Source organism: Charadrius vociferus, unplaced genomic scaffold (genome assembly GCF_000708025.1).
Source record: "Charadrius vociferus isolate BGI_N301 unplaced genomic scaffold, ASM70802v2 scaffold507, whole genome shotgun sequence".
Lineage (NCBI taxonomy): Eukaryota > Metazoa > Chordata > Aves > Charadriiformes > Charadriidae > Charadrius > Charadrius vociferus.
In genome coordinates this window covers 171,097-196,753 of record NW_009649235.1, presented here as the reverse complement: position 1 = coordinate 196,753, position 25,657 = coordinate 171,097, and the positions used below count along the sequence as shown (strand labels likewise).

Below are 25,657 nucleotides of genomic sequence, written 5' to 3'. Positions count from 1 at the left end.
ATCAAGATGTTCCTCATGGGCATTAGGAGTATGTGTTCTTCTTATGTCTGTCTTGGTCTGTATACAACTCTATACTTCCAAGCTTTTGTATCTCATTACAGAGGAAACAAAGAGAAATTGGATGCAACACACTTAAGAAAAGCAGCACAAATATTGTGTAATATTATGCACATAATTCATAGAAAAAACACAGGACATATATCTCTTCAATTTTTGCATGTTTTCTAGTTACCACAAAAACAGCAATTTAGTTGCTGTTGTCTATGAACCAGTAGATTAACAGTCAACCAGAAGACATTATGTTTGATGACACCCATAATGTTTTGGTCCTTGCTAGGCACTATTGTTAAAAGATAATTGCAAAAAAAAAACCCAAAACCCAACCACACATAAACTCTTAGTGTCTTCTAGAATGATGTTTGTGTCTCTTCAGATGGCTCAAACCCCATGTTGCTTTTTCCCTGTTCAGCGTAAGGGTTCACCTCTTCACAGTCTGCTCCTCGGCCACTCCCACTTTCTCTCGCTCTTCTGTAATGAAAATTCATTTTACATTAGAAGCCTTTGTTCTGTTCCAGTCCCTCTGGATCTCCAAAAGAGCCTTTTGTAAATAATACTGTGCTTAACTGGGAATATTTATACCAAAAGGAATTGTGTTGGTTTTAAGGGGAACTGTAGCAAACTGACTACCTTCTTAGAAACCCCATTAATGGAGAGACATAGAAAACCAACCCAGCTATATTGCTGTTAATACAGTAATATTTAAGGAAAATGACGTTACTGGACAACCTCCAACAAGATTATTGAAAACTGCAGGTGCTGAGGGATGTGGGCAAACTCTGCTGTTGGAGAAGGCACTGTGTTCCCTGCAGTCCACTCCATACACCTCACGGTGGGGTTGGTAGAAGCCTGGCCACACCACGGCTCCCTGCGGCCACAGCATCCAGCTACCTTGGTTAAACTGCTGATGATGGGGAAATTGCACTAAGCTGTCAAAGATGCCCTGTGCTGAAAGGCAGGGAGCTGAACCTTTAGCCATCGCTGTTGATGGGAGTGGGATAATAAGCTTTAATTCCTTAACTTGCTTCATTTAGATTTGGCAGCCCATTTGTAAGCACCCTGATGATTCCATCATCCCAATGTCTCCCAATGGTCGTGATCATAGTATCAAAAATTTTACTTACTTTTTTCGATCTCTCTGCCCAGTGATGATCAAGACAATAATTCCAATGACAACCAGGCTAATGACCACCCCAAATATAATTAACCAGACCGTGACTGGCGGTTCATAAGGTGTGGCCAGGGTTGGAGGTATGCCCAAAAACTCCAGAGTGTTATCATCCAGTCTGAAAGCCTCATTGATTCGTCCCCGAGACATCCTGCCATTGAGAGCAAATTCAAAGAGTTTCACATGTTTATTGGAAGGAAATAAACAGTTTCAGTTGTTTTGTAAATCTCCAGTGTGCCAGGCTTCCCCTGAACTGCTCAGTTGAAAAGGCTGTGCTGAAGGTACTGCTAAACCCATATTTCTTCTGGTGCAGGGTGGTGGGTGACAAGCACAGTACCTTAGGCCCTTAACCTGTCGCAGCTTAACTGACATATTCAGACACTGTATGAACTCTTAAATTCAGTCTTGACATTTATCAAAATGAGGCAAACAGCCTTCTGATCTCCCTCTCTATTTGCATTTTGCCCCATATTCTCTTTACCCTAAGTTTCTTGGCTATCCATAAGCTTCTTGGATATGTGAAGAAAACCACAGCTTTGACTTCTTCTTGCCTGTTTCCCCTCTGCAGTCTTCCACAATTTTGATTCTTGTGTTTTTCACTGCCCTGAAAACTTTCCCTGGTGTATTTTCTGTGCCTTGTTTTCCCCTGAACTCCTGCTTCTGCTACTGAGTGCTAACCGGACAGTGACTTTCATAGCCATATTCTTCTCCCTTGGTTCACGAACTCCACTAACTGCTTTTTCAACCCCCTCTCATGTTGCTGTGGCTTTTAGATTTGTGCCCTCTTCATTTCCCACTGTACATTATCCTTGACCACCTGCAGAGCTGCAGTTCTACTTATCATTTTTACAGCAATGACTTACAGTGGTGTCATACTGTGCTATAAAAGAGCTCTTCATTGACCCGTAAGTGGGAACTTGCTCCTGCTCTGACCTCTTCTTTCCTGTATAATCAAATACATCTGGCTGTCTTTCTGAAACATCATTATTCTGGAGTCCTTGCTATACAACAATTCTTGCACTGAGTCTTCACTAATGAGAGGAAGAAAACACGCGTGCGTGCACACACCATTACCGTGCCCTGGATTTCAGAATATTAGATAGTTCCTGTTAAAGTTTGAGCAATGATATTTCCTGGCAAGGTATGATGCAATTAGATGCGTTATGGCAGTTTTACAAGCCCCCTAAAGCATTTTACACTGGCTGTTGTCCAAGACACCATCAGGTAGATGGACTGTTTTCTTTCTGTCATAACAGCTTCTCTCATCCCACTACTTCCATGCTAACTGCAGAACAGAAATTCTTATTACCCCTTCTGCCTCAGCTGACTTGAGCACTGTTTTCCTTTCCACCCTTTCACCTGGTTGGTTGGTTGGTTGTTTTTTCCCCAGAGAGCAAAATCTCACCTGATGGCATCTTCCACGTCAGCTTTGGGCACAATACCACTGACATTACCTGGCATGCTGACAGTGAGGTAGAAGGAGACCCTTTGTGTCTGATTTATAACGTGAATGTCTTCAATCCTGAATGAGAAACAGAAGCAAAAGGGGCTTTGTTGATTGTTAAGATGACATTAGCTTTAAATTCAGGCATGTGAACAGTTGCTTTTGATCGGCAATGCCTGGGGGTGAGTTTAAGCTGAGTGAATGCTTCCTAGTGACCTCAACTGGCAAGTGAAATCAATTCTCCTGACAGAATTTCTTTTTTCCATGTGCTGGTTCATAACTTGAGATGGAGAGAGTCTACCCTGTACCTAAGACAATACTTGGTATAATTTTCCAAAGCACATAATCAGCTACAGAACAGAGTGTTTGGGGCAGTCCTCTTGAATGAGGTGTTGTATGAAGTACCAAGTGGAAAAAAAAAAAAAATCCTTCTTCCTTATATTCTGCTGGGAATAGATACTAGACATTACATGACTGATGTTCTATAAAGTAATATCAAATAGCTTAAGTAGATAGCTTCCAAAAATTTTTGAAGAGACCTAATAAAAATGGTTGTTTTTCTTACCTTGTTGGTAAGGGTTGTTTTTCTATCTATTTCAAATGATAGATTTTATGTTTGTAAGTGAACCTAGATAAGATTAGTAACTCTGCACAGATTTCTAGTGTTTTATAATCAATGTGTTTATCTTTCCTGGGCCCAAAACCTCTTGGCTATTCAGTATCTTACACATACATTGTTAGAAATTTTTATTTCTTATCGGTGTGTCTTCCCTGATATTCCCACATAGGTGTTGGGCACAAATTCTCAAGGCTCGCTTCCACCACTGATAAACTGTGGGATACAAAGCCTTCTGGACCCACTCAAGTTACCTAACTTTAACACATTACTCCTAAACTTCAGACTCCTGAGTAAAGAGAAAAGACAGCATGTAACCAAGCTGGTGTCTTGCCTTTTGCAACCAGCTGATGTTTAACATTGTTTGCTGTCACCTTACATTTGACAGAAGGCACAATTTATTCCACCGATTCATGCCGCTAGCAAACCAGAAGCAATATAGACATAGTCAGCCCAATTAAGCAAGCCACTCACTGGAAGTTAACTTCCTGTTTCTTCACCTCTGCGAAGTATTTTCTCATGGCATAGGCGATGGATGCCTTGAACAAGAAGAGCTCGCTTTCATCCCATTCATACTGCAAAAACAGCGCAAGAGAAATTCATCAGCGATAGTGATTGTACAGCAAGTTACCTGGCACTAAGAAATCATGCGAGAAAGAAGTAGCCATTGTAAGGCATGGCATGCACTTCAGTATTATTTATTTGTGCCATGATAGCACTACTTAAACCTTTTAGCACTGTTAATCTGGGTGCTCTGCAGGAGAATAAGCAAGCAGGCATCCCTGCTGCCAGACACTGCATTTTCTGGTACCTTTTATGGGGCTGCTGAAGATGCTGCAGTCCCATCCCATCTCCCTGCTTTACGGGGAGTAAAGACACCAGGAGCAACATTATTCCTACTAAATATTGTGCATTCTGCTTGAAGTCTAAAGATTTCATAATTTAGATCTTGTTTTAATCACATAATTTTATTTGCAGACCTGTTCTTTCAGGAGGAGAAACTTTGAGGTGGGGTTGTTGTGTGAAAGTGGCTCATTTATTTGCTTGATGACCTAGGATTTTTGTTTTAAGTTTGTTTTGTTTGGGCAAAAAACTCTTTGAATCAGTATTTCTGCAGCAGGCATATGTGTTTGTTGGTTTTCGCTGGAGAATAGATAAGTGATATAAAAAATTCACTGCCTACGTGCAGGTTCCTCCCAGCCTGCCTTATGAGTCCAAAGTTATTTGCAGTGGAATTCAAAACCAGCTTCTCTGGGGCAGAAACTGGGAGCTGTACGGGGGCAAAAGACACCTGATAATGCAGCCGGGTCTGTTGTGCAACACTGCGTGTGCACGAAGGGAAAACTCCTGTTTGAACTCTGTGGCTTTTATTTTTTTTTATCCCCCGAAGGCCTAGATTTGATTGCATTTATGGTATCTGAGTAGGAATGCCTATAAATGCTGTCAGTGACAGTTTTACACAGCTCCCGACTTTCTCGAGTATCATTCGGGAAGGTGTGGCAGAAGGCAGCCCTGCTGTAACAGGCTTTATAAAACCCCGCTACATTTTTCAACCCCGTCCTCCTCTCGACACTGACATAAAATGAAGAGAGAGGAACACAGGGGAGGGAGGAAAGAGCAGAAGGAGACGGCTGTTGTCGTTCCATCCAGGATCAGGCCCCTGGATTCACGCAGGAGACCCAAAACCCCTGGGAGCAGAGCAGCCCCCAGCCCGATGCCAGCGGCGTGCGGAGGGCAGGGGCTGTGCCAGCTCCGGCAGCTTCCGCTTGCCAAGGTCAAAGCTGCGAGTCACCTCTGCCTGGGCAAATGCCCCCGGCTTTCTCCTGCTTGCCGGGCAGCGGGCAAAGCCCCACGCTGAAGCACTCCTCCTTGTTACCGCCATTGTCTCCGGCAGCTGGCAGTGTTCCCCGTCACAGCCTACAATGCCGTTGTGGGGGGTTTCTCCATTTTGCATTTACCCCCAACATCTTTAGGGTCTGCAGTGCTTGCTTTTATTTATTTATTAAACTAGGAGCTAATAGAGCTTGATTCCTCCACTGCTGCTTTCTGTACTTAGCATCTCAGCTTTTTAATCATTTACTTGTTTCTGCGGCATATATTGTGTCTTTTTAAGTCTAATGTATTTTAATTGCCGCTGTGCCTCTCAAGTGCCTTTATAAATACCATTACGGCCCACGTGGATGGGAAGTACCTCGCTGGCCTCTGATCTGTGTTTGAGTAATGACTACCCCCATGCCTTCCCTCGGCATCTCAGAAACCTGCCTTGGTGCCCGCGGTTCGTTACAGAGACTGCTTTGCCTTTCAGAGCGAAATGAACTTTGCCAAGCGCCCTTGCTCTCTTATAGCGTGCTCCCTCCAAGTTCCCACGTCTGACTTGAAAGACAGCGGAAGCCAGGCCTCTAATTCAAAACAGGATTTTCCATTGTAAAAAGCACATCAAAATGCCTGCAGGCTGACAGCTCTCTGTTTCCTAACACCGCCTTGCGTGCCAGCCTTTTACAACATAATCACACGTATGACATTGACCCAGTGGGGAATTTTGAATTAGCGTTTGGAGAGGGTTCCCATTTTTGAGTGGTGGTCAGGAGACTGACACTCCTGGAACCCTTTACTTTAAATAAGACAGACCCCAAAGGATTCAACAGGGGTCTTGCAGCAGTTTCCCTTGGGAGGGTCTTCTTATAAAGCCCCAGCTGAAGCAAAGCTGTGGGTGTTTCAGCCTCATCAGCTACTCCGGTGATCCAGTGATGCCAAGACTGCAGCTATAATCTCATCAGCCTGAAAACAATTAGCAGGGTAATTGCAGCAGCACCATGCTCTGGCACAGCTGGCGTAAGCCCATCCGTGGGTCTGGATGCTTAATTTGCCAGAACTTTGTGCTATTGAGTCCTCCCTGCTGGTTACAGCCAGGCTATGTAGCCGAGAGGGGCAGGACTGCCTGTGTGTGCTGCAGCTGCCCCCGCTGCCCCCCCAGTGACACTCCCTCTGCAGAAGAGGGGGGGTCTTCCCCTTTCCGCTCTCTCCAATGCAGGAGATTTGCAGAAATACAAGCCGAAATACGAGATTTGCTGGTGTACTCAGAACACTTTCTGCTGTCCTAATTGTGCAAAGCAGCTCGAAAGATGTCTTAAATAAACGGCGGCACTGGGTCCCCGGCTGCTCTGCGCTCTGAGCCACGTAAAACAGCCGATGTGTACTGCTCTGTGCAGCCGGGCTGGGATTCCTGCCCGAGGTTCCCCTTGCCTTTTCTCTATGCCAGTTCATGCATGTACCATTGCCCGCCGACGGCATTCCAGCATTCACAGTCATGCTCCCGGGGACCTCAGCGTAAAGGAAATTTGTGGGGAGGCAGAAAGCTACTGAGTGGAAAAGTTTTCTTGCAGGCTGGTAATGTGGGCTGGTTTTGAGAGGAAAATGCATGGCTTGCTCTTCACATCTTAGGAACCTACCGTCCATACAATAATTCAAATTAAGTAATCTGTGTGGGATTGTTTTACAGCTGCTCAATTGCACAACAAAAGACTATGATGGCAAAAGGAAGGCATAAAAATGGTATTAAGCTAAACATTAACCATAATGACTAATAAATGTGTTGTAATATGGAACCTTTTCATGCTGTTGATATCAGTTTTGAATTGTATCTAACTCGACTCAGCGGTCTAGGAAGCAATAAAACTCCAGTGGGGCTTGCATGTGAGAGAGTGATAGAAGTGAGAGCATCAATTCTTATGAAAAATGAGCCTATGGTATTGTGTCCTTGCTAGTCCAACAGGCTCCGACACACAGGTCTAAATGACCTGCCTGATGACATGCTCGTTCTTGGAAAATTACTAATGTTCTGCAAGGTGAAAAAGGCTATTAACAGGAATGAAGTGTCTGCACTTCAGCCTTCTATGCTGCGTCTGTGAGATTAGCATAAAGAGGCACAGCGAGAATAAGCAGCAAATTTTCAGCCTGGGTTAAGCAGATGGGCCAAGCCAATGCTCTGTTTAAAATCTTAAAAGCCATCTTTGGCCTTGATGAGTTTTTTTGGTTGCTGTAATACATTTTATTGGACCAGCTGGTATAATTGGGGAAAGAAGACAAGCTCTTGGGAATGAAAGCCCTTCTCCTTGCCTGAAACAGAAGCAGCTGTGCTGCCCCCCGCAATCTTAATAACAAAGCTGTCTCTGCATAAGGGTTGGAGGGCAGGGAGGCAGCTGAATATATTGGGGCCTGGAAAGATTACAGCAAACAGGCAAACAAAATTCTGCAAGGGAATGCTGACAGAAGTGTTTCAGTGTGAAATCAGAACATTTCAGAACAGAGAGTGGGATTCAACCCCTCTGCTTGAGGCCCGCATTTAAATGTGAAGTAGCTGCTCTAATAGTAACTTCTGAAGGCAGCCACCATAGCTATGATAACAGAAATTAGAATAAATTAGGTAGAGGTTTTATTTAGACACATCAGCATAGCTGGGAAAAATATAGCTGGTTTTAGGTCCATGAGTTCCCCTGTGCCAGCCCTCCAGGCCTGTCCTGTAGCAGGTAAAAAATTGTCGGTACCTCCACAGAATAACTCAACTCATCTAGCTGAGATGTCTTTCTTAAAATGGGGCGACCACTCCCTGGAGAGGTCCTTCCACTAATTGTAGAGGGAGTCTTGACCACAAACTCAGACAAGACATCTTTTATGTGATAACCCTTCACCTGAGCCAATGCCAGTCTTCAGACACAAAGATCAGCTATACCCTGCCTTATTTCCAAGAGCCATTAGCACAACATCTCTGTTGCCCGAGCAGTGGGAAGAGTGCCACAGCGCAAACACACTTACCGCCTCGTCCCCCAGTGCTGACTTCAGGCTGATGCGCACTTTGATGGCGTTCTCAGAATCTGGTTTAAAAAGAAAGAAGGGCCATGGCAGAAGGGCCATCTGCAGCAACAGAAAGTCTGTCCCTGGGAAACGCTGGGATTGCTAGAGTTTCCTTACAGGTTCCCCTGCTCCCCTGGGCCAGCTTGGTGGGATTGATCTTGTTTCCTTTCAGCAACCTCTACTGCAAACATCAGCATCTGAGCTGTCAGTCACCCAAGTCTGGCTTTGTAGCAGACAGAAAGAGTAAGCACATCACCAGAGTGCAGTCCTCTGGTCTTCTTTAGACATCTCTTGAAGGAAATGCCTCTTTCCTTTTTGCCCAGAGAGGTTGTAGAGTCTCTCACTCTGGAGACATTCAAAACCCTCCTGGACGCCGTCCTGTGCAACCTGCTGTGGGTGACCCTGCTCTGGCGGGGGGGTTGGACTAGATGATCTCCAGAGGTCCCTTCCAACCTTGACCATTCTGTGATTCCTGCCACTGGGAATGAGCAGCTCAGATGCAGATGTTGGTGTCTGGTTAGGTGAATCACACCATTAGAGACTGACTCTCCAGTACTGACAGTGATTACACGTATATAACCTGGGTGGTCCAACACTCAATGTCTCCATAATAGGCCAAAAAATGCATTTTTCCACAGTCTCCTCCTTTTCGTCCCCTTGAGCTCCCTTCTTTGACTGGCACATGACAGCAAACAGAATAATAGTATTTTTTTCTGTACTGGTTTTCCCCTACGCCCTCAGCTCAGGGCCCTCTGACTGTCAGGACCGGTGGTTCCCAGCCCTGCAGAATAGGCGCACCGCTCTCAGGCAAGCGCCACGCAAGTCCAAGCCTCTGGTCTTTCTTCCCTCTGCACGGCCATCCCATACTCTTAGCACTTAGTTTCTGAAAACTGGGAGAGGCTGTGACAAACCCCATGTGTGTTGACTTCTCCAGCTTTGGCCATGCGGAAGCCAGTCTGCCTTCCCATGAGCAAAACTTACTGCTCGGTGTGCATTTCCCATAACCCTGCTTCCCTGGGGAGAAGAGCCTTCAACAGCCATGACAGAGAGCCACTTTGCTGATCAAGGGTTGTGAGGACTACTGAGTGTACTTAATTCACCCACAAGCTATACGTACATGGATCCCAGTCTGTTTTCCAACCGACGTATCTGCCAGAATTGTTTTTTTGCAGCCACTTATATAAAGGTTCGAAGTAGTGGAGCAAGGGCGCTGCATTCATGTATTTCTCTCCTGTTACACTTTCCAGTGCTTGAGTCCAGGGCTTGGATCTGCCTAATTCAAGCAATTGTCTGTGTATGTGGAAAGAGAGGTAATATATGTTATTGCCATGTTCCACCTAGACATCTAGCAAAACAATCTGCAATAGGTATCAGTTTTCTTTTTGCTTCTGAATTCCCTCCTTCCTCCCATCATTCCTATTAGTAAAAATAAATTTTCTCATTAACAAGCAATTAAACCTTTGATGTTTAGATCCTCAGTGGATATAAATTTAGTCAACTTGTCAAAATAAACTGAGCAGATATATGCTAAATTTTCAAGCTGGGTTCATTCTTTATGCAACCTCATTGACTCCAGACGCTTTCAAGGATGAATTAGGCTTAGTTATCCTCTGATTTATTACGTGTGAGAAATTTGCTTTGTTACCTCAATTTCTGACCAGCTGCTGTGGAGTTGGTAATGTCACACGTGTGAAGTGGGCCGGTATGGTTAGCTGCCTTGCAAAGTGCCTCCTGAAACTGGAACTGATAGATGGTTCGGGTGTAATACCTAAAGGAAGGGCAAGGAGAAGGAAGGCACAGGTTTTGTTAGTTGTCTGGCAAGGAAACCCACAAGCCCTTGGCCTTTGGAAAGCTCTGCTGTGTCAGCCGGCGCTCCTGCTTGGGAGGCCGCACTGCAGGGAGAGAGGCCAGCCGATACTTATAGGCTATGGTAACTCAGATTTAACAAAATGCCAAGATCAAATGCAGCAGAAGAGCCCCAAATCTGTTTGCTGCCACATAAAGCAGGAGCAAGTAAGGTTTTTAAAGCTCAACTCTCTGTTCTGGCTGAGTACTTTAAAATGAGATGGCTGGGACATGGAGGGACGTCCAAAGTTAGTTGCTTCAGGGCTGCAAGTGCATGGCCAAGGTGACAGCAGTACCGGGCACGCTGTCTCCCCGAGAGGCAAGCACGTCATACAGATGTGCTCCCAATGGTTTGATGGCAGCACGAAGCTTCTCTGCTTGGCAAGAAGGTCAGCAGCCTCCTCATTGCTCAGAGGCTGCTATGGAGCAGCCCCCGATATCTCCAGAAAAACTTCCATTGAAATCAGTGACCTTCAGTCATGACTTTAAACAAAATAAGATTGTGTCCTGAGACTCTCCAGGAATGTTTTAGGTAGTCGGGGCTTGTTCTGTACCCAAAATATAAGTTATGAATTAAACACTGAGCTACCTTATGAATGAGTAATCATTGGCCACATGAAACAGCGCTGCAGCATCGCAATAGGTTTCATCATGAGGCACTGGTTCAACAACGCCAACTATTTCTCTCCTGGGGATGAAGGAAAAACAGAGGATTTCTGTTAACAGATAATAAGGAAAAATAATCTGACTCTGCTCTTCCTCTGTATTGTCTGATACATATGGGCACCTCTCTCACTTCCAAACAGAAGTCCGTACAGCTGCCAGTAACCCCAAATGAGTACTGCTCCACAGCTGGAGACCACAGAGAGGAAACTGCTTTGAAACTGATAGTGTAAGGAAGGGATTAGTATGGTAGATAGCAGGGCGTGCAGAGAGTAACTAGTGGTACGAAATTATCTACAAGACATGAGCTTCACACACACATCTCATGCCCTGGGCCGTCCCGAGTTCGCATTTTTGTGCTGGGTAAGTGCATGAAGAGACTGGGACACCCAAAAGATGCATAGCGTACTGCAGCTCTGGGCTGGAGATGAGGTTTCTCTTTATTTTCTTCTCCTGAGAGCATGTTTCCTGAGCAGTACTATGGAAACAAACCCATGCCCTAAATTCTGGAAATGGTAATAAACTTGCATGGAAATATTTTCCATAAACCTGTATTTCAAGGCCTTGTTCCAGCAGAGAGCTTTGCAGGGCTTCTACAACAGATGTGATGAGCTTCCCTAAACAATTTGTCATTCTCTGTTTCTCTGACATCTCTGCTACTTTTGAATAAATTGAAGCTGACTGATTTTTACAGTGGGTCAGGAGGCTTGCTTATATCAAGTTTTATTATAGATTTTGTTTGCTGATGGACACTCAGTGTTTGTGTTCGTTTAAGAGTGCAGACTCCATTTTCAGTGTGGGGCTTGTTTGGTTTCTTTGTATTTTTATACCCCTATGTTAACCAACCCGGGAAATGACTGACTCCAATCTGAATCAAACCACTTTTCAATCTTGAGCTCCAAGAGTGCTGAGAATACATCGGCTGGTGGGCATAATCTGAGAAGGCACCTTGGGATGTTACTTGCCAAGGGAAGTGTATTTTCTTGACCAAGAAAGACAGTATCTTAATATATAAGAAAGGAAGGAATCAGTCTGGAGTCTTTCAGACCATTTGCCTGCAAAACCACTCTAGAATGTGGAGGAAACACAAGGCAGAGAAGTGTGCACAGATATTTGGTAGCTTGAGATCTGTATGCTTCTCAGGCTGGCAAGTATAATGAACTTTACTTTCCACTTGTCTTTAAGGAGGTGGGGAGCAAACAAGAGCATACACCCAGAGAGACCTAGGGAAGGGCTGTACTTAAGCTATGTAGATGTCTTGGGGCACGCATCGGAGGGAGAGCAATGTTGATCCTGTGATCTGGAACATCCCATGCAAAGGTCATGGTCTGTCTTTATCAGAGAAGCTGACATTAGAAATGAGAAGAAAGTCTGCTGAGAGGCACGTTAAACTTCCCAGGACTGTACACAGTACTAATGGGGATATATGGCTTGTGAGATGTTGTCTGCATCACATTGGGTGTTTCTAGGTGGCACCCTACCGGGCTTTGTAGAAACACTCTGAGAGACAGATCCTGCCCTATGGGGGAAGAAGAAACTCAGTATGTTGAGTAACTGTGAAGGGTTGGTTTTGCAGGTTCATTTGCAAACAATCCTCTTTGTTTCTCAAACTTACTTCATCTCCCACCACCGCTTCGTCCATTCCTGCTTTGTAATCTCACCCCTAAACACCATCCACCTCCACTTCTCCAGCATGTAAGTAAAAGGCATTGTTCCAACAATTGTTAGCGCTTGTTTGAGCAGAAAGTTGATTTCAGTTTCTGAAGAAAGAAGCAGTTAAAGTAATGGTTATGGTAGCAATTAGTATCTAATTAGATAGCTAAAGTTGCTTCCTTTTACAGCTAATGCTTACATCTGGTTTGAACTACAGATTTTCACTAAGGAAAAAGTGGAAGGAAGAATACTACTGAAGAAAATATGAGAAAAAAATCACTTAGGTATTGTATATAGTTTTATCTCTCTTTCTTTTCCCCTTATTTCTTAAATAACCTAGCCCTTTGGCATTTACATTTCATCATCCTCCACTGAAAACCTACCCTGGCTCTGGGGAATTTTCAGCTGAAGACTTTGGTACATTTCTATAGAGAAATGTACAGATTCATGCAACAGAAATTTAAAAGACTATTGAAGGTTCATCTAGATGAACTATGAAGATTTTGGGATGACTTGTCCAGTACTGAAGGTAATGAAGTGCTACCTATTTCTTTCTAAACTATGCAGCAGCTTTATAAAGTAGTGAGCTTTGCTTCACAATGCAATTTAGGAAAAAAATTGTATTTCTGGTAAGTTAATGGGGTAAGATTTTCAGAAGCCTCTCAGCTGATCACTCATTTTGCAGACACAATCTTCTGCTACAAAATAAGGCCTGCAATCATTACCACTTAAATATATAATATTTATGCACTTATTTACCTTCATCCTCTTGGAAAGTTGGTTCTAGGAGGCCAAGAGACTTCAGGTGCTCAGGAGTGGCTGCAGAAAGTGACATAATTTCACCTACTGCTTCGTGGAAGCCCTCGTTGGCGCCACCTCTTAGCAGGTAGGGCTGCTTAGCGTATGCCATGTCATACTCGATGTGGCCCATCTCATGGTGTGCAGTCAGGAAGTCGTCCATGGTCACTTTGGTGCACATCTTGATCCTGCGCACCAGAGCAAAGTGTTTGTGGTTGGAGAGACGGTGGCCCAGCCAGGTGCTGCCCAAGCCCTGTTGCCGCAACTGTGGGGCAAAGCAGCTTCCAGAGCTTGTGGACACCCCTTGCCAAACGCGAGCTGCCACATCCGAGCATGGGGTGCGGTTCCTCCAGAAAGAGTGAGGTTTGGAGGGGAACTCGGCAAAACACTTTCTGCCACCTTGAAATTGTTCTGGGAGCAAGAGAAAATCGCTGGTTTGTGAGGAGCAGCAGGTCTCTGAAACTTGGTGATAAATTCACTGTGTGCATTGGAGTGAATACCCACCATCAAACTTAGGCAGACAGTAGTGTAAAAAAACCTGTATGTCAGTGACTCCTGCTGCTTCATCCTCATGTAGGTGCTATTTAAAGAAGGAATTTCTTCCAAATAGGATTTCCTTTCACCTTCCCCAGACTGCTGAGGTGTGAGGTGTGGGGCTGGCAGCTTTCACTAAGGCTTTGCTGAGGACCAGCCTCTTTCCCCAGGTAGCTGTGGGGACTGCAAGAGGGGACAGAATTTACCCCAGGAGACTTCATTGTGCGGGAACTTGCTGTCCCTCTCCTTTCCCAAATATGGGAATTGGGACATTGATGGATTGCCATGAAACCGCATATATCTGCTAGAGAAAGATGGTGGGCTCTCAGCAGGTTTTCACTTGCTAACTAGGAACCCTGTGCTATTGCTGCAGAACGTGCAGGTGTCCACAAATCTCACTGGTATCCACAAAAACTCGCATTTCTGCTTATTCCTTAAGCCCTAGAACATAGTCATTACCTATGTAATTCGTATAAATAATAGTCACTTCTCTGCTTAAATTTAAGAGTAGGCGTTAGGTCTTCACAGAAAAAGTTACACAGAAAGGCTTACAGTCGCACAGGATCCCTGCTCTCTTGCCTTCCTTTCCCCTCTTATCAGCCAGAAAAAAACAATAAATAAGAAAAAATTGTAACTTAAACCAGCATTGTGCACCTTTAGTGAAAATATTAATGTTCTACGATATGGTATGAAAAGGGTTCATAGTAACTGCAGTACCTGTAGTCTCCTTTCCCCAGATCCCATGCCGTAGGATGGCAGACAACCTTCCTGTTGTCGTTTGGTTCTGTGAGCATGGAGTTATTCCAGAAGCCCTCAGTCATTTCGTAGAGGCCAATGGATGCGAAGAAGGCCTCAGCGGCTTTGAATATTTTCATTGCATCCCATTTCTGAAAGAGACAACGCCACCATTAACCACGGCTTCTGCATGGAGCCTGTTCCTGATGGCTGGCTTAACGCAGGGCAGCTGACTTCATATTTCTCTCTCAGCGACCTCAGATGAGCTCCTGACTTGCTGAGAGTAAGACAGTAGTGTCTGCCTTCGGCACTTCTGTAAGTTCTTCTGGGAACTGGAATTAAGTGTTTTCCCCACAAACAAAATAGGTTTCTGCACGCAGAGGTTCCGCAGATAGCCCCTGACTCAGATCAGAGAAGCCCACACCAAAAGATAAGGTAGTGAAGATAAAAACGGCATTTCTGTCAGCAGCATGTCAGACCTTGGATCCGACCTTTCAGCTACTTCAGTTGGGGACAACCCATTTGAGGGAGTGAAGCTACACTCCCAGCAGATGAGCGTGAGAGATCTCGGTCAGAACCATAAAACCTGGCAAACATATCTAGAGGAGTTGCTTATAAGATTGTAACTGCATGTTAATGTCCAGAATATTTTTGTCATTTTATTATTCTACATAGCAGGAGCTCTGCATTTGCTGGACTGAGTTTTTGCAGAGATTTAGGTGGCAGACAGCTCCGTTGGATAAGAATCCTAAATGGGGCACATCCACCAAAAAGGATGAGTCCAGCTTTTGCCCTGAGGCTCTGTAAGTAATGCTTTCCTCCTCATGGTGGTACTTCAGTATACACACGTTTATGGCTGCAAGGGGGTCAGTATTGTAAAATCAAGGTGAGATTAATGCAGACTTCTGCAAACTGCTTATGAATCAAATTTAGCTATTCCTTCTCTTGCCAGCATAACATTTGCACGGAGTGCTCCCTATGAAAGGAGGGTAGCTTTCAGGTGAATAATCACATTTCAGAAATCAAATTCAGCCAATCACCTTTTATTTTATAAAAGGAGTGAAGCTTAGGCAAGACTACAGAGAGTTATCTTCACCTATGTTCTCAGTCTGGTAAAGGTGTGGTCACGGCTATTACCACTACAGATCTCAAACATAGACCTTATGGTACTATGCAGTTATCAAAAGATAACAGGCAGCATTGCAGTTTCCTAGCTGTATCCAAATAAACAAGACTGGCAAAAAAAAAACAAAACCCTGAGATATACAAACTATTTGATTATGGTAATGGCTGTCAAAGGTCACATTTGATACCAGCCAGCTACATGAGACCTGAAATATTTATATGTACAAAACATATCTCTTAATAGATAGGTGTCTCTGAGGAAAACAGACTTGGAGCCAGTATTAAGCCAGTCAAAGAGGGTGGAGAAGACAGAGAGGAGAACAGCTAAGGGAAAAGGTACAGTGGAAGATGCACGAACACATAAAGGTGAAGAGTAAAAAGGGATGTGGAAAGCAATGCTTTGCTGGTGGTGTGTCTGCCTTAGGGCAGCTACGGTTTTCTAGAAAACAACTGGCATGTGATGGATAATTTTTATACCATCTAGATTTGTTACATGATGCGTATTGCCTAAAGGCATGTCTTACCTTTTGAGACATTGCAGAAGTTACATCAATGTTTGGTTGGGCTGGATAGGGAACAGTCAAGTTATACAGATTTGTCCAAAATCTGCCCCACATATCACCTTCAAAAAAAGACAGAAACATAGAAATACTTTAAATGATTGATTATGTATTGTTCAAAAGTGCCAGACAGTTCTATAAATTGCATAGTGTCATAAATAGGGCTTCCTATACATCTAAATGGGTCTGATCCAGATGTGGAGGGGAGCAGTTCTAGGTAGTCATGCATAGGTCAAACTCAGATCAAAGATCCTTTTATTCCCGAGATCAGCTATTCTTGTACAGCATAGTTTCAGGTCTGATCACCTTCCTAAAGGTCTAGTCGCAAGTGAACATCCATGTTGTTAGTCCCTGTGATTGCCACTGATGTGTTCATGTACGTTACAGTTAGGCAGCTTGATGTTGCACACTTTGAAAGCAAACTCATGAAATGAGTGATCTTAGGATAAGATTTAAAAGGAAAACCAAGTCTCTCTGAAACTCCGATTTCTCAGGAAGTCAAGTGCTGCAGAGGGGAGGTAAATGTCCCAGTCCAGTGCTGGAGTTTTGAACTGGGTGCTGCCAGCTCTGGCAAGGATGAGGACACCTCCCTTCCTACCTGCCTGTGCTGCTAAGCACCTGTGTCACCTCTGCCAGGGATGACTTCTCCATTTCTCCTCTCCCCTTCTCTTATCTGTAACCTGTTTGTTAATAACCTGATTAAACAGGCAGATTACACTGTTCCCATGTGCCTTGAAGGTGACTGTCCTCTGTACAAAGTCATGCTTGTGCGACACGACCACGCTGACATACCCAGCAAGTGAGCAGGGAGGCATCCCGTGGAGCTGATGAGCTCTGAGCCATAGAACTTCTCCAGGCGGTGCCTAACATAGGCATGCAGCTGCTGGTACAGAGGTTTTATCTGTAGCAAGAAGAGGAGAAGGAAATAAATTATTTTCTCTTTGGTCTATGCCACTCATCCCTCCTAAACAGAGAGCCTTGAAGCTCTCTCAGACAAAATTCTCCCGGCAAGTAAGTGTACATCAAACCTGCAGCTGAGCTTTGACCCCTGCCTTGGGGCTCAAGTGCTGAGTCCAAATCCTAGTCCCAGAAGTTCTGCTTGGATACAGGGGAGGGAGTATTGCTAACTTTAGATGTGGAGTATCAAGGATGCCATCTATCCCATGGGCAACATATGTCCCCCCTACTTGGAAGAGAGACATGGATCTGCAGAGCTCCCTCTTTCCCAGCCTTTGGTGCTGTGCAGCTCGAGGGGACCAAACTGGTCCTAGAGTGGCTGCAGAGTTAAAATGTCATGCATGTCTCCCAACATCTGTTAACCCCATGCAGCCAGTTTAGAGCAGGTCTTGTCTTCCTTCACAACATTGACACATGAGCCCACCATCACAAAAGACAACCCTGGGCCCAGGTGAGAGCTTTTTCCTGCCTCTACCTGCTCAAATGTCTTCTCCACATCTTCAATCAGCTGGTCACGGCTGTATTTGTATTCTTCTGGATAGTCTGCTTCATAGTTTGCTCTCCAGTAATCTCCATAGTCAGAATAACCTGTAAAGCATGGATGCATCGCATCAGGACACCACACATGGCACTGCTCGGGTCTGCAGGAGCCATGCAGTTCCCTGCTGATCCCATGCAGACCTGCAGCCTTTCCCCCAAAGCAAAGCAGCAAAGTGCGAGATGCTCTGGGTCTAGGGGAAGGAGAGTGCTCCCCTGAGGCTCTGTCCCATGAACATGCAGGTACAGGAGATTTCCAAGAAATGCAGAAATTGCAGTCACAGTTGTCTGATAATTAGGGTCATTTCAGCTGGAGACGGAGGTCACAGGTAATTGTCACTCCTGATTGGAGCTCCTGTGGCTATGAGGAGAGCAGCCTCTGCTCAGGCTGGATACTAAGGTGTTCTCACAGAAGGTATAAGCTGGTGGACATTGAATATAGGCCCCTTCCTCCAACAACAAAACCACATGGGCAGGTGTAGACACCAGGACTGAAATTCAGCTCCCAGTTCCAGTAAATCTTCCAGTCCTTTAGCTCCACCAAGGTTGGAGCAGAAATGGCTCATAGCTGAGGTCTCTTCCGGTCTCTTCCTTAGTGGTATAGAGGAAGGTCGTAATGACTATTTCTTAATGTTTGTTTTTTTCCCGTCTAACTATTTGGAATATAATTTCTTATTCCTGATACCTTGCTCCATCTTGACCATTTTCACAAACCAAGGAGTATAGGAAAGCAGGCGATACAGCTGCAGTTTGGTCAAGAGCCAGATGATATTGCTACTTCAGAAGCTATTTTAGAAGATCCCCAAAGAAAATTAGCAGCCATCTGCTATTATTCCTTGAAAAGACAGTTCCCTGTGATTTGTGTGGAGGTCTCTGACTGGAAGCACACTTCCCTCAGTGCAAAATCTTTTTAAAGCACCTGGCTGCATCTGCTGGCCCAGGCCTGCCAAATCTGATCATTCTGGTTAGGGCATGATCCTTATAAATGTACTATTGCTTGTGGCTTGTCCCAGAAGGTCAAAGCCAATAGAAAAGAGGAGACATCACCAAGACTCAGCAGCACTCAGAAGTTGTTTAAATTGAGCATGCTTGCCCATAAGCCACAAGTAGTGCAGTTCTGGGTGAGGCAGTACGTAATGAGGGGCACTGATACATTATGGTGTTTGGGAAAGGACCCAGCAAAGACATCCCCCTTTTGTTCTAGGCTGGTCAATGGCACCTGTCTGCATTGCCTCGCACTTTGTGACGTGCAGACCAAGAGCAAATTATGTGCAGAGCTCTGATTGTCAATGTGTAAAAAAAGTATGGGTTTTGAATTCCTGTGCAAATCGTGGAAGGCTGTGGTACGTTTGTTAATTTCTGGAAGCCAGAAAAAAGGGAAAAAAAAATAATTGTGACTTACTATTAAGCTTTGCAACCTCATTTTTAAGTTCAACATACTCTTCGTATAATGGTCTCATCATCCTGCCAACAACAGATCTCCAGCCTTCCCAGGCCCACAGTCTCTCATGATAATCTGTGCTGTCAGCCATAATAGCATCCAGACCTGTCAGAACAAAAAAAATAAGCACTAGTTCTTGAAAAAGCAGAATCTCTTCATTTTTCTTTGACAGCACACAAATAAGCCAAACCGAGAGAAATTTCATGAACTAAGAAGAAAACACTTTGAGTTTGATATACGGAAATATCCCATTATTTTATTGCATCCTTTCCTGATTTCAGGTTTTCCCCTTCTTCTCTTTAAGAGACACGGAGCAGATCATGAGTCCCTTAAATGCTCTCTCTGCATTAGCTCCCCTTAAATTAGTAGTGTTCTTGGGAATGGCCTCAACGCAACATCGAGTCCAACAAGACTTTGATGACAAGAGAAAAAAATAGACTTTCTGTGATGTAGGCAAACCCCGGGTGACAGGTAGGCTGTCACACAAGCTGAGCAGCCCTCTCCAAATTCTGCCTACTACAAGTACGAGACAGTATGCCTCATGGGCAGCAGGCTTGCTGGAGGCCCTTGAACTGCAAGGTGCAATGAAATTATGACTAAGCTCTAGATAGCAGGATATATCTACTGAAACTACAGCCTGTTCTCTTGCAGTCAACAGCCACCCTTGGGCTTTTTTGGTTTTGAACTCTCAGTGTAAAGGACACGGTAGGGACAGTGGTTAGCACCATACCTGGCTCCAGCACCAAACACTCGGATGGGTTGTCGATTTTACAGACGGTCCCAGTGCTGTAGATGGTACTCATGGTATTTAGCACCGTGCTCAGCTGCAAGTTAGATGCAAGATAGCCCGTTAGAAACCCACTCTGTGCAAAATAACAGCCAATTATGCTAATTCCTTAAGAGCTTGATTCAATACTTCACCCACCAGCTTAACGTTTAAGCATATATTTAAGCTCAGTAGAGATTAATGAAAGAATTTGCCTAAATGCATTATTGAACGAGGATCTAGCTGGAAAAGACAGATAATCTCCCAAATATATGACGTAATCTACAGGTCCTTAATATCCAGTCAGAGCTCTGAATTTAATGAGCACAGATTGTCATGAGAGAGCTATCAATATACAGCAGCAATAAAACAATAAAGCTTAGCAATGTGCTTCTGTAAGCACGGACCCACCTAAACTTTCCAGGTAGGTCATGGTTTTGAATGGCAGCAAAAAGGGTCCCTTCTGCAGATGCTGCCAGGCTGACTCTTGCTTGTGGTTTTTAACATCGCTTCACACTGATTGTGTATATATATATATACACACACACACTCCACTACATATATATATATATATATACACACACACTCCACTACGGAGAAGTTACAGCTCATATCTTGTGTCAGCTGAAGGCCAAATGCATCTGAAATCACTCAGTGCTATCTCAGATGCTATGCTATATAGCTCTGGTTTTATTTTTTTTTATGTTTTCGGGTTTTCATACCCCAGGAAAAACATGCACCACTTTTAGCTTTTCCTTTAGGAGTATGTTATTTCTCATTTAAAGCTCTAAATCAGAAATATGTAGAGCTGTCAGTGGGAGGGGCAGGTAACAACTAGTTCTAACTTTATCTCTGTCAGCATTAAAATAAGTTGGCACCCCGGGAAAATTTTGTATCAGTGAAGAATATTTAAATCTTCCTATGGAATCCCATCAGACTGTGCAAAAAGCCACTTTTCAAGCAAGAATCAACAATTTCAGCACCAAAGGCCATTTGTCTGGGAAACTGCAAGTGGCTAAACAGGGAAGACGCTGTAGAAAATACCTCATCAACTGAGACAGCATTACCATCAGTGCACTGCTGTACTCCAAAATAAATATAAGCTTGCATGGACTGTAAGCATTCCTGACAAGGTAATCTGTCTTTCCAGAAACACATCTTGTTTGGATCAGACAGGAGGTCCAGTCAGTCTGCTGCTTTTCTTGCATGGTGGTTAACACTGCTGATCTTAGCAGAAAAATCTCAAGATTATTCTATAACCAGGACTGTAGGATCCCCTAACTCAATTAGGAAACTAATTTAACCCTCAAGTTTTCAGTTATAAATCCCTTTTGAGTCTGCATAGCTGCTCACTCCAATTCCACATATAGTCGTTATCCATAATCATGCCTTTTACATGGACTCGTGAGTGGAAATGTCACATCTCATTACGAGTCGTGCTGGCCTTCAGCAGCTTTCTGTGGAAGGAGGTCACCAACCCTCCCCAGTTTCAGGCACCCCAGGGTGCCTGCTGCACAGAAACATCCCCTCTTTTTCACAGTTTGATACTGCAACACGTGCAGAGAAAGAAAGACTTCCTCCACCTCCACCTCTTTGACTCACTGAAAGTCCTTTCACCCATCTCTTTCTGCCCATTGCCCTCGGTCCGGACTTAGCCGAGCACTTACACCAGGTCCTCTTTTCCTCTTATGACTAATCTGGCCATTTGTGCAAGGACAACTCTGAGGCGTGTGTGTGTTTGGAATTCATTGCGTGGATTACATGGCAAAACTGCTGACTTGAATGGGAAACAGCTCCCTAAGCCATACCACCCCTCCAGATCTGTACTGCTATGAGCACCTTGTACAGGTACACCCCGAGACAAGCAGGGTGGCGACAGCACCATGCCCTCGCTCGGGGGTGTCGCAGGAAGCAGCTCAAGTCACCCAACAAAAATGAGCTAAATTCAGCAACTTACTCTGTTATATTTTTCCGTTGACAGCACAGATGATCCTCTGTCCTGGAGAGACTGGATCTGGAGCTTGATGAGAGGATCCTGGATGTTGGCTAACGGGAAGTTGCTGGCGTTCCTGGAGGCCTCGTCGTAAAATGCGGACCACTTGGCGTCTGCCTCAGTCTGAAAGGGATTCACACAAACCCTGAATTACTCTGCCAAAAGAGTGCAGCTGTGGGCAAAAATATTACTTCTGGGGAGAACTTCATTTGTGGAGACCACCTGCGGACTGTGGGTTGAGTACTTGCACTTTTTGGCTTTGTTTTATTCACACATCCAGATAACTTTTTTTTTTTTTTGGAAATAGTAAAAAGCAGGACTGACTCCTCACACCATGGTTGTTATAACTGATCCAGCATCACCTAGCTGTGTTCCCTTGCTACTCTAAATCACCACGTATTCTTCTGTTAGTGCTTTCCTTCACCCATCTGTGCCTAACAGAAACCACATACAAGCCAGGGCACAAGAGCTCCGTGACACAGACATCATTCCCCATTTCTATTTCAGTAGCAGTGACGGACAGCAGCCAAGATATTGATATTCAGTCTTTTCATTATGCAAACATCATTTTCCGCTGAAGTTTTGGTAAATGAAAGACTATGCTTGGGCATAGGAGACTCTGAACAGGTGCTTAAATTGGGCATACAAAACCTGAATGTTTTGCATGTGATTGCTGTTACCACTGCTGCAATTACATACCGTGACATGTGAAACTCCCAAATTTCAGTGCACAACGTAGCATCATAAGAACATCATTTGGATTTGGGACTGTCTTATTCATATTCATCTTTTGTTATTGTCTTTGTACATAGTTTAGCATATCAGGACCCTTCCAAAATGGCAACAAGAGCAGTACTAATTAACCTCGGTCCTTGGGACAGTTTAATTAATTGTGCTTATGCCAAAGCTTCCTGGGTTGTGGAGAGGGCACCTGTACTCCCTGACCCTCCCTGCAGAGGCATCAGGAAACATAAATGTCATATTGTCCCTGACGAGCTCTTTCAGGCACACTTCGCCCTGTGCCAATGCTTTTGCCAGGGCTGTGCCCAGTGTGTCCAGCCCCGGGTGTGTGATGGACCTACCGTACCTACTTTGGGCTCCAGCAGAGAGAGGCGGTGGCAGGCGTAAGCCCTTGGCAGTCCCATCCCCACATATCTGCCCCTGCCCATGCAGCCCCTGTGGGGGAGGGCAGCCATCCCCGGGAGGCTTTTCCGACTCTCCCCCACCATGGGAGCAGAGCAAACACCTCAGCAGCTTGCAAAGCTCAGTGGGCAAAAGCTTCATGGGCACCCAGAGGAAGAGCATCACTGTGTAAAACTGTTTTCGAACTCCTTGTCCCAAGAGGAGTGATGGAGAGATGACTTAGGAGCGGCAGGGCAGAAGAGGGGGCTTTTTGGCTGCAAAAGCCAGGGGAAAGAAGTTATCTGACGATCTGATTTTTCCCCAGTTAGAGGAATTGGTTGATAAGTCAGAGGAATAGTTACAGCTTTTGTGGCCCAATTTACAAGGAAAATGGATGGGTAGGAGCCAGAAGGGACAGTATTCATTAACTCTGCTCCTCCAGCAGAAAGGGAGGAGGAGAAGCAGTGGGTTTATTACCAGCACTACTGAAGAGATCAAGCATGAGGAAACGTCCTTTCAGAGCAGTGGACTAATTGGTTCTTATTGCTGCTATCTCCTCATGTATTTTATTATCATCTCATTAATGCTGAAAGTACTATATGGGGCTTTCATTTTACGTGTTTGGAAATGTTACAGTTTAAGTACCTGGTGCCTCAGAAAACATTCCAGATTGACAATGATTAGTCATTAGGATTTCTTCCAGCAACCAGTCTCCTTGCTTTAATTAGGAAATATGATAATTATACCATGTTTTAATTAAGCTATAAAACCACAAAGTGGAAGACTTAAACCATTATGTAGAAGTAGATGTAGGATGTTCAGCTTTATTTTATACTCTGAATAGTTTTTCTCTAGAACTTGAGTTCACAGCTACAAAATTCAAGGTGGTTTCTTTCATTTTGAAAGGCTCTGAGGTTACGAGATGCTAGGCTGAGGCATGGCTGTATCAGTAACCAACCAGATCATGGCTGACTGCTCTTGATAAACATGACACTTGCCTAGAGACCCCTTTGCCTGGGACAGCTAGAGGTTGGTGTTGAGAAGCAGGGCAAACTGTGTTACAAGACAGCACCAGTACAAATGCTGTGGTCCTTCCTGCAGATAGAAATTGCCTTTCAAACCAACGTACTAGACCACTGTACTGCAAACACCACTGCTGGCATTTGGAAATCCATGCTCTCACTTAATTTTTCCCAGTTTAATACCTCCAGGCAGTCTACCAACAGCCCTGACTATGAGAAGAGTGATGGGAGGTGGAGAGGAAGGTCCCCCACTGGGTAAAGGGTTGAGACCACTACATAAAACCACCAGCAAACATTTAATAGAATGCCTACATTCAGAAAATGTTTGCCTATTCAGTAAGAAATAAAACCATTTCAGCAACAGAGGAGAGAGAGTGTTGTCCGTGTCAGTAAAAAGCCCAGTGTCAATTCGGTCTTATGAAAAGTGAGAGACCTGAGCTCATGTGAGCACAAGATTTGAATCCTGTTCCCTCATGCCTCAGGGCAGCACCTAGCCCAGGCCCTGGGAGGAGACCATCCCCTCCAGGCTGTGCCCTCTCTAAGAGGAAAGGGGCCCTGCACAGAAATGCCGCACCAGAAGGCACTGGTGGTGGTGGACCCAAAGCAGAAGAAGGCATCTCTCTGCATCCAGCTCAGATTTTGGGGCCGAACACGCAGCACTCCCTCGCCTTTTCCGTCCCCTCACTGGGGTGACTCAGGGTGATGGCTAGGGACAAGTCCAGTCTCTGGCCATCCCCATGCAGTGCGAGGGCAGCCCAGGCACCAACCCTGGGCAGTAGAGGCTGGTAGTGGCCCAGATACCTCCAGTGAGGCATTGGTAGGTCAAAGCAAGCCCCTCTACCCTCCTGAAACTAAACCACAGCTACCAAAGAAGTATCACTGCAATTTCGGCCAACCTTAGTGGAACCAAAATAAACTGGGAACGAGCTGTCAGATTCCTAAGATGACAGTAAACCCCACAGGACGGAGCACTTACCATTTTCCTGGCAGTCTCCTCAGTGATGTTGGTGTTGTAGTTCCATGAGGCAAGTGAGCTCTCATAGCTGATATTTTCTGCCCTCCTGTTAAATTCTTGTAGAAACATTTGGGCTTGTTGTGTGACATCCTGAGGGGTCACGATAGTGCTCAGACCACAGAGAAGCAAAAGGTGGACCAACATATTCATGTCCAGGCTGAGAACCTCCCAATGAAGTAGGTTTCCTCGGGTGAGCTTCTCTGTCAGGCTCTCTCTCATCAGCCTTCAAGCATGGCTAGCGTGAAGAAAAAAGGCTGAATCCAATTTGCTGGGCCTTTTATAGATTTTATCCATTGTAGGAGAGAAAGGGAAAAGTTTTTTATAAAAAGCCAAATAAACAAAAGTCAATGATTAACTTTGGAAAAACATAATTACTCCTGCCATTTTATGGCCTTCTTATAAAAGGCTTTTACTTTTGGTTAATGTTTCCCAAATGTGCTGTCAATGATACAGCTGGTCACTTTATCTATAGCCTGCCCGTGTCTTTGGTAGCTCAGAATCTGCGAATCCTTTAGCAGGTTGGTGATAAGCTGCAAAAATATTTAGAAAATTCACTGGAACACCAAGCCATGAACCTTAACTCCCAGGCAGGAAGAAACGCCAGTTAGCCCGACATAGGGTACTTGGTTGAGTGTTTAGGCCCATGTTTTAAAAGGCTTTGCAAAGCCCAGGTGATTTGGAGAATATACCTCATCTTCAAAGCAACTGGGGCATCTGAAACCAGATTTTTAAATGTGTTGACTGAATTATCAAAA

The 25,657-nt window shown here is 44.6% G+C and overlaps 1 protein-coding gene across 2 annotated transcripts; it reads right to left on the bottom strand.

Moving 5' to 3' along the window:
• Positions 1–407: 407 nt before the first annotated feature.
• Positions 408–25,046, bottom strand: ACE2 (angiotensin I converting enzyme 2). Of its 2 annotated transcripts, none has more exons than XM_009889029.1 (18): positions 24,864–25,046; positions 21,708–21,866; positions 19,715–19,808; positions 18,946–19,089; positions 17,482–17,594; positions 16,842–16,950; positions 16,014–16,111; positions 14,347–14,516; positions 13,057–13,283; positions 12,260–12,404; positions 10,571–10,669; positions 9,782–9,904; positions 9,254–9,426; positions 8,098–8,156; positions 3,760–3,860; positions 2,631–2,747; positions 1,182–1,376; positions 408–528 (listed from the first exon to the last, which is right to left on the bottom strand). In XM_009889029.1, exons 1-18 carry the CDS (start codon positions 25,044–25,046, stop codon positions 408–410), a joined length of 2,430 nt encoding a protein of 809 aa, XP_009887331.1. The 2 variants fall into 2 exon arrangements, with proteins under 2 accessions (XP_009887331.1, XP_009887332.1); XM_009889030.1 differs by having other exon boundaries at positions 423–525; positions 1,178–1,376; positions 24,864–25,039.
• Between the last annotated feature and the right edge of the window lie 611 nt (positions 25,047–25,657).

Bases quoted from the DNA above. Each gene is read 5' to 3' on its own strand.
- ACE2 (XM_009889029.1), bottom strand. From the start codon at position 25,046: ATGTTGGTCCACCTTTTGCTTCTCTGTGGTCTGAGCACTATCGTGACC. The intron at 14,517-16,013 runs GTAAGACATGCC...TGTCTCTTTCAG, and splicing joins CTTCTGCAATGTCTCAAAAG to AAATGGGATGCAATGAAAAT. The intron at 529-1,181 runs GTAAGTAAAATT...TTTTCATTACAG, and splicing joins GGGCAGAGAGATCGAAAAAA to AAGAGCGAGAGAAAGTGGGA.